General features: G+C 37.1%; 2 protein-coding genes across 2 annotated transcripts; one reads left to right on the top strand and one right to left on the bottom strand.

Annotated features, from left to right (window-relative positions):
• Positions 1-8,607: 8,607 nt before the first annotated feature.
• Sod1 (Superoxide dismutase 1) lies at positions 8,608-10,821 on the top strand. Its single transcript, XM_065235847.1, has 3 exons — positions 8,608-8,618; positions 8,691-8,772; positions 10,209-10,821. Exons 2-3 carry the CDS (start codon positions 8,707-8,709, stop codon positions 10,602-10,604), a joined length of 462 nt encoding a protein of 153 aa, XP_065091919.1. The 5' UTR covers positions 8,608-8,618; positions 8,691-8,706; the 3' UTR covers positions 10,605-10,821.
• A 923-nt stretch (positions 10,822-11,744) lies between these two features.
• Positions 11,745-13,329, bottom strand: LOC135712791 (uncharacterized). The gene is made up of 2 exons (XM_065235846.1): positions 13,164-13,329; positions 11,745-13,102 (listed from the first exon to the last, which is right to left on the bottom strand). The coding sequence occupies exons 1-2, from the start codon at positions 13,257-13,259 to the stop codon at positions 11,762-11,764; spliced, it is 1,437 nt and encodes a 478-aa protein (XP_065091918.1). The 5' UTR covers positions 13,260-13,329; the 3' UTR covers positions 11,745-11,761.
• Positions 13,330-19,125: the final 5,796 nt, after the last annotated feature.

The raw sequence follows: 19,125 nt of genomic DNA, 5'->3' as shown, positions 1-19,125 counted from the left end.
TTTTTTAAAATGACATCTTATCAGTGAAGTGCACACGCTATTTTAAAACTCCCTAAATTTGGATAGAGTCGACCCAGATTGTTCAAAACTGAACCTACAGGTGAGGAAATTATGGTAAAATGGTATTCGTGTAGTGCAAAGTTTGTCATAGTGTTTGTGGAATATACCTTCCGTGTCATCAAACTCCACTTTTTTCATGTAAATTTTTTAGGAGTTTTCGTCATCACCGATTGTTTACCTCTTTTTTGCTACAATACCATCAAATACCCTTTTGTGGCACACCTGTATATACTCATTGACTTCAACCAATGAAGAGTATACACGGAGAAAAAATACTACCCAAAATTTGAGTTCTTTTTACTTAATATTGACTTCAGCTTCTCACTTGCACTCGTTATTGTTGTCAAAAAAAGGAACGAGAGATTCGACCCAACGATATAGTTCAGCCCAATAAGTTACTTTTGGAGTAAATTGCATATTCTCAAATTTACGTGAATTAAACTTAATTTTGGGTAGAATATATTGCGCATTTTGCACCAAATTAGACTCCTGTGCAAAAAATAATTGCACAGTAATATTTTCGCACAGGCCAGAAAATTTAAAAATCCACTTATTTGAAAGCAGTAACAGCTTTAGAACATTACTAGCAAGCTACACTGCTGAATTAAAGCTTTAGAAAGCATTAAGAAGCTCCATATTTAACTTTTAAGGCCAGTGCGAAAATATTACTGTGTACTTATTTTTAGCGCAGGAGTCTAATCAGGTGTGAAATCCGCAATACTTAAGGTTAGGTTATTTTTTTGCTGGTGTTAAATGGAAACTACTATATGCGATATTCTCAAATTTGGGTTATTGAACTGAACCCCGGAATCGAGGGAAAATTACTTAATTTTGCGTAGTTTTTAATCTCCGTGTATACACAGACAAACAGACATAACACTCGCAAGTTGTTCATCGAACAAGCATTTAACGGCCAATTTAAAAGTATCGTAGTTGGGTTCTTTAATTTTCAAAAAATGTCGGTATTTATAGATCATCTGAAAGAGCTTCGTTTTCTGAGCACAACGATATTTTTTACATCCATGTCGATTTTTAAATCAAGATTTAAAGCAAAATAATCACTTCACTGTTTGACACAAACCTAACAAAATTACATCTCACTCCCATACAAAGTATTTCCAAGGGGCGCTAAGGTGGTGATTTTTCCTAATGTAATCACACTTATTTAAAATAGTTCCAGTGCTCCAAAATTGATGAAATTTTGGATTTTGTTTCCATTTGTAATGCAGATTACGAAAATGCAATAACCTCAATACCCCTAAAGAACCCAGTTAGTAGTACCACCACCTGTGGCGCGCATACTCAATTCTCTTGCGTTTGACGTTTACACACTACCGCCATCTGTTCAGCGTACTCCTCACCACAGTGTACTCAACAGATGGCGATAACGTTTTAGCGACGCTGTTTTACAGTGAGAAATATTCAATGTGTTATGTCTGTTTGTCGGTGGTATATAGGTTAAATCTCGCGTCACTTTTCAAATAGACCAATGTAACATATCCACCTTAGAGTCGGTGTATAATGAGTCACGCCAAGAGAAAAACAGTTGAACTCGCATCACGGTTTTCGAAAGATTCCAATTCTTTTCACTTGGCAGCAGAGGACTTCTACAACAACTTCAACTGACTTCTAGCGAGAGAAAAAATACTGCGGCTGTAGTAAATCATTATATCAGTGATTTTGTCAAATTATCTTAACAAAAAATAGTAGAAATTCTCATTACTAATCATTACCGAGCGTATACCATGACAATTTAACGCTCACTGCGTGTTTATGCTCATTTCTTCGATTATATTTATTATTTTATTGCAATACCTTTCGTGAACCTTCCATAGCATCGTAATGTTTATTTACTTTGCACGATAGGTACACACAAAAAACAAAAATTGTTTTAATAAAAATAATGCCATTTCAAATTAAAAGTTTCATAAATTTCGTAATTTTACAACGAAAATATTCAAAATAAAAGTTATTTTTTTGGTTTGAAAGTTTTTCTTTCAGGTTCGACTTGTAATTTTAAAAGTGCATTTTTTTTAAATGAAAGTTGTTCAACTGTCAAAAATACATTTTCTAGGCAAAGTTTTTGGCAGCACTGGACCTCGTTTTGCCGCTTAATTTGGCTTGACGTCAGATGTGTCACGAAGAGCGAGGAAAAGTTGGGAAGGACAATAATTTTCCTCCATGGAAAATAATAATCGCATCAGGTAAGCGATCAAATTTAAGAACAATAGTAGAGTTTAATTAGAGATTTTTATTAATTTCAGATAAACCAAAACAATAGTCATCTGCGAGCGGACGAGATGGCTAGGAATGAAAGTGAGTGTTCAACGACTACTACAACAGTAGATGTTAAAGGTATATAACAATATTTAATTAATATTCCACAGAAACCCTCACCGAAAACGGTCTACGGTTGTCTTCTGTCCTTAACCCTGCATATGTGACATCACCATGTACCTGTTACTGTAGCAGGTTTACTCAAAGCGAGAATAGCTCCAAGACGCAATAACGTAAACATCAACAAAGATAACAATAACAATGTAAAAAAAATGGATCTTATCCTATTGAAAAATAATAATAAAGAAGATTGAATATTTATCCACTAAAATTAAAACCAATTTTTTTTTGCAAAATAAATATTTTTTGAAAATATTTTAATTTAAATTCAAAATGCCCATTTAATTTTAACTATGCCACATTTTCAAGTCAAAAATAATCCACCATTAATTTCAACACTAATATATTTTTCATTTGACAGTTCTACAATTCATTTTGAAAATTTGAACTTTTAAAAGTATCGAGCGGACAACTTTTGAATTGACGGTTGGTTGACTTTTATTTTGAAAGCTAACCGCTTTCTACCAAAAAGAACCAATGCAAACTTTTAAATCTACCAATGGTTTTTTTAATTTTATAAACGACTTTTCTTTGTGTGTAGCCGCTTTGACAGTTCAATAGGTAGACTTGGCTTCACTCTTGGCGTGACTCATTATACACCGACTCTAATCCACCTATTTGAGAAAATCGAAGTTGAAGTTAGACAGATTATTAATTTAACTGTTTAGAAACAATACATTTCGCAATACTATTTTTAATGTAGCCAGCGTATAATAACGTTGAAAATTCAGAAGAAACGGTAAAATCACAATTTTACTTTGAATTTCATTCTACAACATAGAAATAACCACATAGGGCGTTTTGACCAGTCGAGTTGTACATCGGACATGTTACATTGGACGATTTTTCTCAATGACATAATCAATGAGTCATTGGACGTTTTGTCTACATCATACTAGATTCCCTTTCACAGATTTCAGAGTATAGTACCTAACTTTAGATTGGCCCCGCCAATTGGACAATTTTTGATCAATGATTATTTTAAATAAATGAAAGTAAATTTGGATGGATGTTTTTGTATCGCATACAATGAAAGAAGAGCAATAGTTTGTATCGCTTAACTCGATTTGTTTACATTTGTTACATTGGTCTATTTGAAAAGTGACGCGAGAAATGATCATTAAATGCATTCGTATTCGTGGTATTCGTGCCCGAATACAGTAGTGCAATCACTGTAACTGGCAAGTACCCATTAATGGGTATAAAAGTACCCAATATTAGTAAGTATATGAAGCTGTCAAATAATGGGTATTTGAATATTTTCGAAAATGGGTTCTTTTGTACCCATCTTTTTGACCTCTTCAGGGAAGAAAAATGAGTATTATTTCACCCATTATTGGGTAAAAATTATCTTAATCAATAGTGAATATTGTCTAACACAAAGTATCTTACGAGGCCTTCAAAATGGATTTTTATGCTATCTGTGCCTAATAAAATGAGTATTGAAACGTAAGTTTTTATTTGGAATATATCTAGGCGCTGTACATTATGAAATTCAGATGAAATTTAATGATTTTCAATTGCTTAATTTCAGATATACAAGGAAGTGGCCGAGCACAAAGTGTTCCAGGAATGTTTGGCAAGAAGGAACTTCGGAAGCAAAAGCAACACATTGCACAGCAGGGACAGTGGATGCCAAGTAGGAAAGCGGTATGATCTTTCTAGGAGCACAAGAAGACTCTGCGGATGTAAGTGGCTGATGTATGAACCTCGCTGGAAGCGGCATTATTACAATAATTATTATCTAAATTAATAAAAACAAGTTTTTAATGTTAATGTTTCCGACATTTCAAAGAAATATGTGAAAAATCAAATTAAAATTAATTTCTAAATAGCTCAATCATCGAAAATGTAATCATTTACCCATTTTCTAAAACTTTTCATTTCTGAAAATGGGTAAAAATGACCCAATGATTTGACGTACAAGCTCTTTACCCATTATTGGGTAAAGACGTTTTACCCATTTTATGAGTTTACCTACTTTACTTCGAATTGGGTACTTTTTCACCCATTAATGGGTACTTGCCAGTTACAGTGATTGCACCATTTAAATCGAACAAGTGTGAGCTAGAGTCGGTGTATAATGAGTCACGCCAAGAGAAAAACAGTTCAACTCGCATCACGGTTTTCGAAAGATTCCCTTTCTTTTCACTTGGCAACAGAGGACTTCTACATCAACTTCAAATGACTTCTAGCGAGAAAAAAAATAGCGGCTGTAGTAAATCATTATATCAGTGATTTAATCAAATTATCTCAACCAAAAATAGTAGAAATTCTCATAAGTGATCATTACCAAACGTATCCCATGAAAATTTATTGCTCACTGTGAGTTTATGATCATTTCTTCGATTATATTTTATATTTTATTGCAATACCTTTCGTGGACCTTTCATAGCATCGTAATGTTTGTTTACTCTGCACGATAGGTAGCCGGTTTGACAGCTCAATAGGTAGACTTGGCTTCACTCTTGGCGTGACTCATTATACACCGACTCTAGTGTGAGCAAGAACACGGATACGAATTTTGTTCATGAATTATTCAAAGTGAATTGAAAGCATCTTTAAAACTAAAATATTTATGTTTGAATTAAATTCAAAAGCATGTTTATTTCAACAATATAGGATTTGGGTAAACGGTTTTTAGCGTGTCATGCCTTTTTATTTCCTTCTTGTTACACGGCGAATGAGAACGACTCAAATTTGAGTTTAGTTCACTCATAATCGCCAAAAGTGCAGGAACTCAGCGATGAGTTAATTTGCCTCATGTTTTCCCAGGTTTTTCCAGGATTTTCCAGGGAAAAATTCCCGAATTTGAGAAAAGTAAAGATTGGATTCACTCAGTCTATTGGTACTACTCCGAGACTGAATAAAATTTTCGTCAATTTCCTTATTTTCCGGCAGATTTTTTGGGTTTTCCACAGGAAACCATGGGACAAATTTTACTCATCGCTGAGTTCCTGCACTTTTGGCGATTATGAGTGAACTAAACTCAAATTTGAGTCGTTCGCATTCGCCGTGTACATTCGGAAAAAGTTGCCCCAGCTTTGCTCAATCTCAACAGAAAACGACAATCCATTCCGAATCCATTCCGGATCCTCCTCCGATACCGAACATGGAAAGAAACCGGTATGAGGACCAGTGGCAGAAACGGCAAAACGACGCTAATAACACAAACTTGCATCGGTTCCACTGAACTGGAACCCCCGGACACCAACCCCGACGGGTCCTCGCATCCCAGACTAGGACCCTCAATACCCACAGGTCATCCTTAATCGCACCCGAAAAAGAGCAGGAATTAAGATGCCCTGCCCGCAGATCTTTTTTTTTTCATTTCTTTGCAAACCGTTTTATTTTGCTTTACCCTGCACTCAACTACTAAAATAATTCCAAAATATGTATGTTTATTTTAAACATGAGAAGCATGTTTAAAATAAACATATTTATTATTGTTCGCATAGCTGTCAAACCAAACAAAAATAAATACGAATATTTTTGAAATAAACGTAACATTATTTTTATTTTAAACATTGATTTCACATGAATTCAAACATGGAATACGTTTGAAATCAACCTAATTTATGTTTGTGGCCAGAACAAACTGAGTTTACGTTTAAATTTCCTCAAATATTTTTGTTTCGACCATAGTTTTTTCTGCGTGTAGATTATCTTTTTTAGAATAAATTTTTATCATTTTTGATTCTATTTTAATAATTTTTTATTGAATTCTAATCTTTTTTGATTATATCAGGCATAACATTTGATAACGGCACAAAAGCATTTGTAAACAAACTTTCTAAGGCCCTTTCACGCGAACCAAAGAACGCCCACGCAAACCAATACCACTTTCGGAAAGCTGATAGTTGCCCCTATCCGAGGATTGCGTGGGCGTACTTTGGTTCACGTGTAAAGGGCCTTAGAAAGTTTGTTTACAAATGCTTTTGTGCCGTTATCAAATGTTATGCCTGATATATCAGTATTGAAAAAGAATCAAATTTAATACTGAAAAGATTATTTCGATTTTAATCATGCATGACTACTGCCGAAATAATCATGGCTCGGACTCAATAAGGTGAAGCGGCAATCTGCATACTTTTTAAGCTTTTTTGATTTAATTTATCTTTGAGTGTAGACCGAGGTGTATCCAATGTAACATATCCGACATTTTGAGAAAATCGAAGTTGAAGTTCGACAGATTATTATTTTAACTTTAGAAACAATACATTTTGCTCGACATTTTGCAATACTATTTTTAATATAGTCAGTGAATCACGGAACCAAATTTTGTTCATTTAATTCAAAACTATATATTTTTATTATATAAAATTATGAATAGTTCAAAGTAAATTAAAAACATGTTTTAACAAAAATATGCATGTTTGAATTAAATTCAAAAGCATGTTAATTTCAACAATACTTTATCTAGATAAACAACAAATGTAAACAAATCGAGTTAAGCGATACAAACTATTGCTCTTCTATCATTGTATGTGATACAAAAACATCCATCCAAATTTACTTTCATGTATTTAAGATAATCATTGGTCAAAAAATGTCAAATGTACAGTTTGAAATGATTGTTACTTCGGTCATTCGGACTGTCTAACATGATTGGTGCTCATTTTCTAAAGACGGGGCCCGAGATGGAAGATGACAGGTGGGCAGGAACTCACGGTCTTCCAGTGTTGGTGAGTTCTTTGCCGTTAATGTTCACGAAAAGTTCACTATTTTGCTATACAAAAATCAAAACAAAAATTTTTATCTGCGGTTTTGGACAGTTTTTGACCTGTTTCATACGACCGGAAGGTGTATGCTGGTTACAAATGCCGTGCCAAACTGATTTCCTACGCAATTAATCAATCTTTGATGTGAATTTCACTAATAAACACGAGGAGCATTTCTTATAGCAAACTTGCCATAACAAAATGGGCGATTCATTTTAGTAAACAAACTAAAGGCCGGCGCACAATAGATACGTTTTCGGGTTTTTTGACAGTTAGCCCATGCATTATCTGTCAAAAAACCCGAAAACGTATCTATTGTGCGCCGGCCTTAACACTTCTTCCGACTGTGGCACCTATGTATTAGGCGCCTAGGACGGGGCCAATCTAATGTTAGGTATTCTACTCTGAAATCTGAGTAATAGTACGTTCAGACTACAGAGTTATAACATGTTATAGCGCTATCTTGATGGTGGTTTCTGTGTTGCAATTAGTTGACAACCGTTATAACATGTTATAACTCTCTAGTCTGGACAGTGTTTAATAGTACGTTCAGACTACAGAGTTATAACATGTTATAGCGCTATCTTGATGGTGGTTTCTGTGTTGCAATTATTTGACAACCGTTATAACATGTTATAACTCTCCAGTCTGTACAGCGTTTAAGGGGATCTAGTATCATGTAGACAAAACGTCCAATATAACATGTTGGATGTACAACGTGATTAGTCAAATTAGTGTTTTTTTCTATATTGTAGCATGAAATTCATAGTAAAATTGTGATTTTACCGTTTCTACACGCTAACTTGAAAGTACCCATTAATGGTTGAAAAAGACCCATTTTGAAGAAAAGTGGCTTAACTCATTAAATGAGTAAATTTTTTACCCATTAATGAGTATCTGTTACCCATTAATGAGTAATTGTTAATCATTAATGGGTAACAGATACTCATTAATGGGTAAAATTGTTTAATCATTAATGAGTTAAGCCACTTTTCTTCAAAATGGGTCTTTTTTTACTCATTAATGAGTACATTCAAGTTAGCGTGTACTGAATTTTCAACGTTATTATTCACTGACTACATTAAAAATAGTAATGCAAAATGTATTGTTTCTAAACAGTTAAAATAATAATCTGTCGAACTTCAACTTCGATTTTCTCAAAATGGTGGATATGTTACATTGGTCTATTTGAAAAGTGACGCGAGAGTTGATTTTATTTCTCAGTTACGTTTCTGAAAGGTTTTCTACCGTTTTCGAAAGCAACCCTGTGAGCAACGAATCGTCGCACAAAAAAATCCTCGTCGTTATCACGCAACGAAAACAACCGTTGTTCGGTTGCAATCGTTGCAATGCAAAAATAGCCGACTGCGAACAGTCCATTCTCCATTCGTTTAAAAGCCACCGGAAAGTCTAGACATTTTTGCTGCAAATTTCTTCAAGGTATTAATTATTTTCAGGATACTCTAACCTCTGGTGCTGACCCTATAAATTGCATTCAAATTATTCTTCCAGTAAACCCCACATCAAAATGAAGACAAAAGCAGTGTGCGTACTGAGCGGTGATGTCAAGGGCACCATCTTTTTCGAACAGAATGTAAGTATTGTTCGGCATTTTGTTAGCAGTGTCGTCACCTTTCGTATAAATATGCAAGTGCAATTATCAGGAAGGAAAATGTCCGCTTTATGTAACTGTATATAACGTTAAACGTGCTATCGTTCGAATAATGGTGGCCGAATATTCTGGATTCCGGAAGTACTTGATTCGTTGTGAATGCATAATAGTTGGATTTGCTAGAAGAAAATTGTTTTTTTTTTACAAATTCTACCGGTATTGTACTAACAATGGTGCCGTGTGCAAAAATCATTCACTTGAATACGATGATTAGATAGTGGAATATTATTTTCATACCTATGTATACAAGATGTGATATCTTCCGCTTAATCGATTTTCTCAATGAATTGTGTTTGTGTTGGTGTTGTTGTGTACTTAAACATAATATATCTACACCTACTACTAGTTACTTTGTAGGTAAGCAATCTATATTTACAATTACTACCGCGATGCTGATGAAAACATTGCGTCGCGGAATTTTAAAATGTTGTAATACTGCCTATGTGCTATTGAACTTGGCAATGAAGTTCTTGACACAGTTTAAATCAGATTCAATCAGCGGCTGTTCATACATACATTTTAGAAATTTAAATGGACCCTAGACACTCGTCAAACTGGACACGGCCAATGAGAATAACTAAGGCTGTGAACCATTTGCCGAGTTAAATTTAACTCGTAGTTAAAAGTGACATTTCGAAAGTTATTTCTTATGTTCGAAAATCCCCGTGCTGTCGATCGACCGGTTTTCGAGCCACGGTCGTCAAAATTTAACTTTTTGTCTGTCAGAAATAACCACGCTCGGATAGCAGGGTTAATCGATAACTTTCCATCTGTCAAATTTTAACCAAAAGTTAAAATAATCCACCAAATGGTTCAGAGCCTAAGAGAGATTCATTTCGTCTCAGTCGTTTGAGGCATTTCTAAAAACTGCTATTACTTAGCGCTGAGTTTCTTCAGTTTTAAGCTATGTTCAAGTTACAGTTATGTTAGGTAGGTACTATTAAGGCCATTACCACTTCTTAGAAAACCTCTAGTGCTACATGCATTCCACAAATAAATCGCTGGGATCACATGTTCATCATTCAATGTTTGCCAAAATAAACGTTATTTAAACGGGGTTGGTTGGTAATAATCCAATGTGTATGAAAAATGATATACGCAAGGGGGGCAAGGGGTAGTTAATGAACAGACCTCTAACTTGTGAAGAAATTTAGGAGACCCTCAGAAAGAATTTTCTAAACCCTCTTCGTCTCATTTTGCTCCAGGTTTTAATTCTCTTTGGTTAGTTTATACGATTAATGCTAAATCATCGATTAATGGCAAATTCATTAATTATTTGAACCCGACGATCTCATGCCACCGCATCACTAACATACATTATCTGTGTCTCGCGCACATTTCTTCTCTCACATTTGCAGGGTGATTCGGATGCAGTTAAGGTTACTGGTGAAGTTACCGGCTTGAAACCGGGCAACCATGGATTCCACATTCACGAGTTCGGTGACAACACCAACGGGTGCACCTCGGCTGGACCGCACTTTAACCCCCACGGAAAGGAACATGGAGCCCCGGATGCTGCTGTAAGACACGCCGGAGATTTGGGAAACGTTGTGGCCGATGACAGTGGTGCCGCCAAGGTCGATCTCAGCGATAAGCAGATTTCTCTGACCGGACCTTTGAGCATCCTGGGACGTACCGTTGTCGTGCATGCCGATACTGATGATCTGGGTCTGGGAGGTCACGAACTGAGCAAGTCTACCGGAAATGCCGGTGCTCGTTTGGCCTGCGGTGTGATTGGGATTTGCAAAGCATAAATCATCCAAGCTATAGCATCAACGGAGAGTTCAAAAGACATTCTAATGGTCATGTCAAGTCGTATCCTTACTAAACCCCATGGGAAGTGGTATCCGTGTCCTCAACCGGGAATGGTTCTGATAGGTGGTCCCTAAAATATTGTATCAATAAGTTCAATGAACAAATTCCTTAATGTTTATTTTTCTGGTTTGAATAAAACTGAAAGTACATCACTCATTCGGTGACTAACAATGCTTCCGTATCCGAACAGCAATCTCAATTTCTGTACATTCTAAACATTACATCGCCTTACAGGGTGGGTCAGTAGTAATCACCGGGTACGTAGAAGGATTGACCCCGGGTAAGCACGGTATCCACATCCATGAGTTTGGAGACTTTTCACGCGGTTGCCTTTCGACTGGACCACACTACAATCCCTACGGCAAGGATCACGGTGGCCCAGATGATGAGAACCGGCACGATGGTGATTTGGGAAATATTGTAGCGCACATTACGGGACTGGCAAAGATCCAGATGGTGGATCACAAGCTAACGCTGGTTGGCGAGCACAGTATTCTGGGGAGGACACTGTCAATAACGGAATTTGAGGATGATTTGGGCAAAGGAGGTCACGATTACAGCAAAACCACCGGAAATTCGGGCAATCGAATTGCGTGTGCTATCATCGGCTTGGCCAGGGAGGAATTGTTTCCTGAAAGAGGACACCTCACGACGAGGGATTGAATGCTTGTAATTAACTTGATAAGTGCAATAAGACATGCTTTCAACCTGATTTAGGAACCCTTCCATAAGCTCTGAAATCTTGGTCGGGGAATGGAATTGCAGCAAAATATGATTGAGACTTTTGTAAATAATAATAACAGTGTCTAGGTATTTGGATGAATACTTTAAAAGGATAGGAACGCGTAAATACTAAACGATTACAGTGTAGGGCAGCCATAATTTCACTCGGGGGTGAAAGTAGGTGCTTAAATATGTATTAGGTTGCTATCTGACCAAACAAGACAGGTTAGGAATCATGTTCAAAGGAGCCATTTTTAAGAGATGTATTAATACGATAATGAAATGATGAAGGCTTTTGAAACATGAGATTTATTAACAACGTGACTTTCTCAACCTGGTAATAATATCACCAATCATCAATTTAACTGCATATTTATTCCAGCAAGCTATTTAGCGATCCCATACTGTGAATCCTCCGAGGAGGTGTCTTCTCCCATTGCTGAACACGGGTGGGTGAAGATTCAGCGGACCGAAACCCGATCGCCGGAATGTTGTGGTACGGCTGAACTTGTGGCTGCACGGGATGAATATGCATCAGGAGATTTTCAAACGAAGGCAACGAATGATTCTGATCATTTTCCGATGGCAGTTGACTGAGCGATCCCAGACCGCTGTTGACCGATTTGAAGGGTGATGGAACAGAATCTGATATGTCCTCTTGTTCCGATTCCGATGTGCTGTAATCGAACTTGCTATCCTGGAGAACAGCGGCAGAGAGGGAAAGTCGCTTTGTTTGCCTGTGAATTCGATGTTTCTTCACCGGTTGTTCGATGGAACGTTTCGGCGGTTGTTCTACGTGTGCAACGGTAGCCTCCGGTGTGGGTTCTCGTTTCTTCATACTTCGCTCTATAAAGTTTAACATCCTTTCCACCTTTTGATTACTTAACGGTTTTACTCCCGCCAATCTCGGCTCAGCAGGTGGAGCTTCCTTTGGCTGTATGCTATTCATAGTTTCAATAAAGTCCAACGGTTTCATTCGGCATTTCCTGGAGACTTTATCCACCGAACTACTGTTGGAGTGATGCGTCCGACGAACATGTTTGTGTCGACGCAATGGGGACAGTTTCTTAGATTTAATCTTTGGAGAACTAGGAACTTCCGATCCGGGTAGGGGAGGAACTTTGAACACAACTTCAGTCGAAGCACTGCTATCTTTGAACATTTGCAGGCATCGCTTCAGTTGACGGTTTGTAGTGGAAGGATCATTTTGTACAACACGAACCGGGCTTACCAGCACTGATTTCTTTTCCGGTGATGGTTGGCTTAAATCCTGCAGAATATCATCTATGAAACCGGTATCGAAATCCTGAATCAAATTTTTGTAGCTAAGGGAAGGACTGTCGAAAATGTTTAGTCCAGGGCTAACCTCTGCAAGCTTCGAATCAGCATGGCTGTGTTCAGGAGAAAGGAAATGCATGTTGAATGCTATAGGTGGACTTGCTTTTACCGACTGGTGCCCTTCGTGTGCACCTTTGAACGGTGATGGAACGTTCGTAAACGTTGTGCTAAAATCTTCCAATGGCGTTTCTTCGGCAGCTGATGAATAATAGTACACCGTATTATCGGTGTAATTTTTGAACTTGAAATTCTGGAATGGATACATGCAGAATGGCGACTCGCATTTGTAGATGGCTTCCTGCAGGTTCACATACATATACCGAACGGTACTCTGATGATTCCGCGCCATACATTTGGGGCATGGTTCCGTTTCCTCCTATTGGAGTTTTAATCAAGAGTGTCAAACTAAATCCGGCTGTTATGTGTTAAAAACTTACCGTATTTGGATCTTCATTTACGTACACTCTGCGGATGTTGATTGTCTTAGAGGTAGAGGCTTTATTTGCGACTAAGTACGCGAAAAATTCCATCATAAATCCAATAGAAAATTAAACAGGAAGAATTTCGCGATTCGCAAGACACAAAACGTGATTGACGTGAGGATTGACGTATATCGTAAACAAACTTAACGGCGCAGTGACAGACATCCAATGACATTTATATAAGGTCTGGGCCAAAGGGCTTATTGGTGTTAGTGAAATGTGCAAATGGTTAGTGGTGTTCGTATTATATGGCAATGTTTATCTTTTTACACGAAACAGCTGTTGGCAGTGACGTATTTCTATCTGTTCTCAGTATGTTGGCAGTGACGTATATCTATCTGTTAGCAGATGTTCAGCAATGTTTACAACATTTTTGCTTCTAACACCAGCAAGCTGCCTGTTGGCCCAGACCTTATATAAAGTCATTGACAGACATCATGGACGCCCTTCAGAAACGCGTTAGCTATGTATCGCATATACTACGGGCCATTCAAATAATACGTAAATCATGGTAACTGTTACCGCGAGGCAATTAATTTAAAACCAAAACCATAAGATAACCACATAGTTGCATCTCGTTTGCATAGCCCTAGCTAGAGTCGGTGTATAATGAGTCACGCCAAGAGTGAAGCCAAGTCTACCTATTGAACTGTCAAAGCGGCTACCTATCGTGCAAAGTAAATAAACATTACGATGCTATGAAAGGTTCACGAAAGGTATTGCAATAAAATATAAAATATAATCGAAGAAATGAGCATAAACACGCAGTGAGCGTTAAATTGTCATGGGATACGCTCGGTAATGATTAGTAATGAGAATTTATACTATTTTTTGTTAAGATAATTTGACAAAATCACTGATATAATGATTTACTACAGCCGCAGTATTTTTTTCTCTCGCTAGAAGTCATTTGAAGTTGTTGTAGAAGTCCTCTGTTGCCAAGTGAAAAGAATTGGAATCTTTCGAAAACCGTGATGCGAGTTCAACTGTTTTTCTCTTGGCGTGACTCATTATACACCGACTCTAGCCTAGCTGACGTTGATACCAAGGCCAAGAATATGAAATGAAAAGTAGGGCAAAAGGAGCGAGAGCTTGTTTTACATAATCTAACTGCAGTATTTACTTAGGAACGTTTCTGCGTTCAAGTGGGATAAACACGCCCACGCATGGCATGCTTGCGCATCTGGGTTACGTTTAGCTTTCCCTCTCTGTTTATCCTTAACGAAGAATATAATTATAATGTTTAAACGTTACAAATGTCACATTCTTATTTGTAGAGCCAATCAGATCTGAGTTACAAAAATAAATAAACTTACAAGATATCTGAGAAATCCCAGATCTGAGAGGGCATAGTATATAAGGTCTAAACAACACAAATTTACCCTTTCAAGGGCGATCGGAATCCTAGCTAATTAGAATAGGCAAAATTAGGTTAAAGTTCGGTATTGAAAGGGATATGTTAAACCCTGAACAAATCATGTAAAGGTTTTACATAATTATAAGTTGCTAATGCAACACATAGCCGTAAGATCACTTTGTACAATTTTGTTGAATAAAATTAAGTTTCGTAGGTTACTCCAGATTGTTCTCTTTTAGAATCCGAAAGAACTTTTGGCCTAGAAGTGAAAACTTCTCTCCTTAACCGGAGAAAAAAGTAGCTCCTAGAAGAACTCTTGACTTGGAAGTGAAAACTTCTCTCCTTAACCGGAGAAAATAGTAGCTCCTAGAATCGAGAAACAGTGTCTGACCTAGTAAGCGAAAGACTCTCCCTAACCGGAGAAGAAAGTAGCTTTTGGCGGCGACAGTGACAGAAAAAAGAGAAAAATACCCAATTTTGGGAAGACATTCCCGGAAATAAATAACCGAACAATTACTCTCGCATTTTTTTATAAAATAAAATACAATCACAACAAAATCTATTGCCAACAATCGATCCTATTGTACATCACACAAGTAAATTTAAATTGTTGTTATTACAACGAGTATTACCAACAATCAATACGAAACTAACGATTTTAAATTGGTTCACTACTTGACTAGCCTATTGGTCCCAAGCAAACGATTAACTTACCCCATTCTAGTCGAAATTCTAGTACTACGAAATATTTGTTTTGATTCGCTATGAAAGTTTGACAGATAAAATGAGAGGTTAGTGGTTTTTCCAGTGTTTCGAGGGGTGAATCGATTAGCTTGGGACCGAAGCGAGTACCAGAGCTGAGCCAAAAAGTTGAGCACGTTATTTCGGGACCTTCTAGTCTTAGAGTTACCTCTATGGTATTGCAATAGATCTACAATACGTTCCATATAGCATGAATTTTCAACAATAGAAACACAATAAAAATAATGGTATATGACTCCAGTTTGTTCGGGAAAAGTGAATTTTTGTGCGGTTAAGATACATAACAATCCCCTTGTTCTATTGTAGATTTCCCTATTTACCATATATTATATGGGGAAACAATACATTATATGGTTATTTTATCGTTGTGGACAGTACGGTTCATTTTAAATACAATAAATTCTATTGTTTGGTAACAACCCTAATAAAAATAACCATAAAAGAGCTTAACGACGTGTTCGGGGTATCATCCAAACCATTTGTGGGATAGTTTTCCCATCCGGAATACAGTTCGTTTATGGTATTTTTTTTTATATCTTTATTAAGGAGACTTTCAGCCCTGGGCTGGTTCGTCTCCCGAATTTATGGTATTTGTTCATTAGGGAATACATTGCATTGTACTTCTATGGATCTTTTTTTTACGGGTAACGCAAACTATAGAGGGTCTAGTATAAGATAGGAGCGCACAGGCTGGTTTTGAGCCAAACGAATTGTCAAAGCCGGAGCCAATCGAGCAGCGTATATCTTGATTGCATTGACAGTGTTGCAAGAAATCATCTAGCCATAGCAACCGGTGAGCACTCGTGTTTATTTCAGTTACCGTGGGGACGTAATTTGTGATTAGCCCCGGTCCCTTTCAAATTGTATCATTATTTATGTACGGTCCTTATATTTGAAATGACGTTTCACATTCATCTTTGGCCATAGGTTGCCAAGGCAGTTTGTTTTAAATCCGCTCCTCTCTTAAACGCTGTCCAGACTGAGCAGTTATAACAACAATCAATACGAAACTAACGATTTTAAATTGGCTCACTACTTGACTAGCCTATTGGTCCCAAGCAAATCGACTAACGTACCCCATTCTAGTCGGAATTCTAGTACTACACAATGTTTGTTTTGATTCATTATGAAAGTTTGACAGATAAAATGAGGGGTTCGTGGATTTTCCTATGTTTCGAGGGGTGCATCGATTAGCTTGGGACCGAAGATAGTACCAGAGCTGAGCCGTGAATCGATTAGCTAGGGACCGAAGAGAGTACTAGCACAAACGAAGTGACAGACGGAGCGGCTCGAAAACTTTGGTGACGCACCTGCTATTGCAATTTTTCAGTGTACCACATGGCAACACCCTACTACCATAGAGGTAACTCTAAGACCACTGGGTCCCGAAGAAAATCATTATTATTTTTGGCTCACTCAGTACCAGAACAACGGTCCCAAGCAGTCCCAAGCTATTTCACTCACCCCTGCATGTTCTGCATGAATCCACACACCCCTGATGTTATCTGTCAAACTTTCATAGCGAATCAAAACAAACATAGTGTAGTAATAGAATTTCAACTAGAATAGGGTACGTTAATCGTTTGCTTGGGACCAATAGGCTACTAAAGTGGTGAGCCAATTTAAAATCGTTAGTTTCGTATTGATTGTTGGTAACACCATAGAGGTAACTCTAAGACCACTGGGTCCCGAAGAAAATCATTATTATTTTTGGCTCACTCAGTACCAGAACAACGGTCCCAAGCAGTCCCAAGCTATTTCACTCACCCCTGCATGTTCTGCATGAATCGACACACCCCTGATGTTATCTGTCAAACTTTCATAGCGAATCAAAACAAACATAGTGTAGTAATAGAATTTCAACTAGAATAGGGTACGTTAATCGTTTGCTTGGGACCAATAGGCTACTAAAGTGGTGAGCCAATTTAAAATCGTTAGTTTCGTATTGATTGTTGGTAACACGGTACAATAATGAACCAAATAACTGTCTTGTCAGTTAAATTGCAGCAAAATAAACAAAAAAATACTGGGTTTTCCAGTATACGCAACTCGAACCAATTACTGAATGAACAGTTATTTTTGACAGATTGACTTTACGGACAGTTCGGTAATGCAAATTATGTCTGTGATGATTACTGGGCGATCCGCAATTCAAAAACCCAGTAAAATTGTACTGACTCCAGTAATCTAAAGTTAGTGTGTAGAGTTACCTCTATGGTTATAACATATGTTATAACGGTTGTCAAATAATTGCAACACAGAAACCACCATCAAGATAGGGACCGGGGCTTATCACAAATTACGTCCCCTTGGTAACTGAAATAAACACGAGTGTTCACCGGTTGGTAAAAGTATGGACGTCTATCAAAAGTTGTTCCAATCGATCCGTCAAAATGCACCGCTTTGCTCGATTGGAACAGCTTTTTTCAGTTTTGTGGTGACAGTCGTCCATACTTTTACTGTAGGGCTTTAATACAGATTAGCAGAAAAGGCGGCATATGAGACGTCAGTGCAGCCAGTAAAACATCGCTGAAGGGATATTTTTGATAGTTGTACAACTTTTGTTTAAAAAAATTGTACTTTTAAAACCACTAGTCAAAAGTAAAAACAAAACTTTCAATTTAAAAAGCTAATTTTTATTTTTAATATTTTTGTTGTTAAAACTATTAATTTTAAGAAACTTATAATTTGAAAATGCATCATTTTTATTAATACAATTTTCGTTGTTTGTGTGTACTATCTTCGGTCCCAAGCTAATCGAACCACCCCTCGAAACATAGTAAAATCTATAAACCTCTCATTTTATCTGTCAAACTTTCATAGCAAATCAAAACAAACATAGTGCAGTACTAGAATTTCAACTAGAATGGGATACGTTAATCATTTGCTTGGGACCAATAGGCTAGTCAAGTAGTGAGCCAATTTAAAATCGTTAGTTTCGAATTGATTGTTGGTAACTCTAAGACCAGAAGGTCCCGAAGAAACGTGCTTAACTTTTTGGCTTAGCTCTGGTACTATTTTCGGTCCCAAGCTAATCGATGCATGTCCCTCGAAACATTAGAAAATCCACGAACCTCTCATTTTATCTGTTAAACTTTCATAGCGAATCAAAACAAAAATAGTGTAAGACTAGAATTTTGACTGAAATGGGGTACGTCAATCAATTTGCTTGGGACCTATAGGCTAGTCAAGTAGTGAGACAATTGGGTTCTTTAAGGGTATTGAGGTAAATGCATATTCGTAATCTGCATTAAAAATGGAACCCAAACCCAAAATTTCACCAATTTTGGTACACAGGAACTATTTTAAATAAGAACGATTACATTTGCAAAAATCACCTAATTAGCGCCCCTCGGTGTCACTTTGTATGGGAGCGAGCTGTCAGTTTGTCAGTTTAGTGTCAAACAGTGAAGTTGTTAGTTTGCTTTAAATCTTGATTTAATAATCGAGATGAAAGTTTGTGGGTTCGAAAAAAAATATCGCTGTGCTCAGAAAACGAAGCTCTTTCAGATGATATAGAAAAACCGATATATTTTTCAAAATTAAAGAACCCAATTTAAAATAGTTAGTTTCTACCGGTTTGTAATACGACATGCACTAAACTATAGGCACGGGATATACTACAATAGATCAAATCAATGTCAACATTTTAAAAGGGCGAAATTACTGTACTCTCGAATAAAAACTTACACATGCAAAGTAACGAAACCACAGGTAGAGGAGTGATTCTTTTCGTTAATTTGCAGGGGTAAGCCTTAATTTGCGAGAAAGTGGCGGTAGAAGTTGAGATTGTATGCA

Source organism: Ochlerotatus camptorhynchus, unplaced genomic scaffold, assembly GCF_037179485.1.
Source record: "Ochlerotatus camptorhynchus isolate MF236.1 unplaced genomic scaffold, CSIRO-AGI_Acam_v1.1 ptg000503l, whole genome shotgun sequence".
In the NCBI taxonomy this organism is placed as follows: domain Eukaryota; kingdom Metazoa; phylum Arthropoda; class Insecta; order Diptera; family Culicidae; genus Ochlerotatus; species Ochlerotatus camptorhynchus.
Note: the sequence above shows the minus strand (reverse complement) of the source record. Positions and strands in the feature narration are given on the sequence as shown.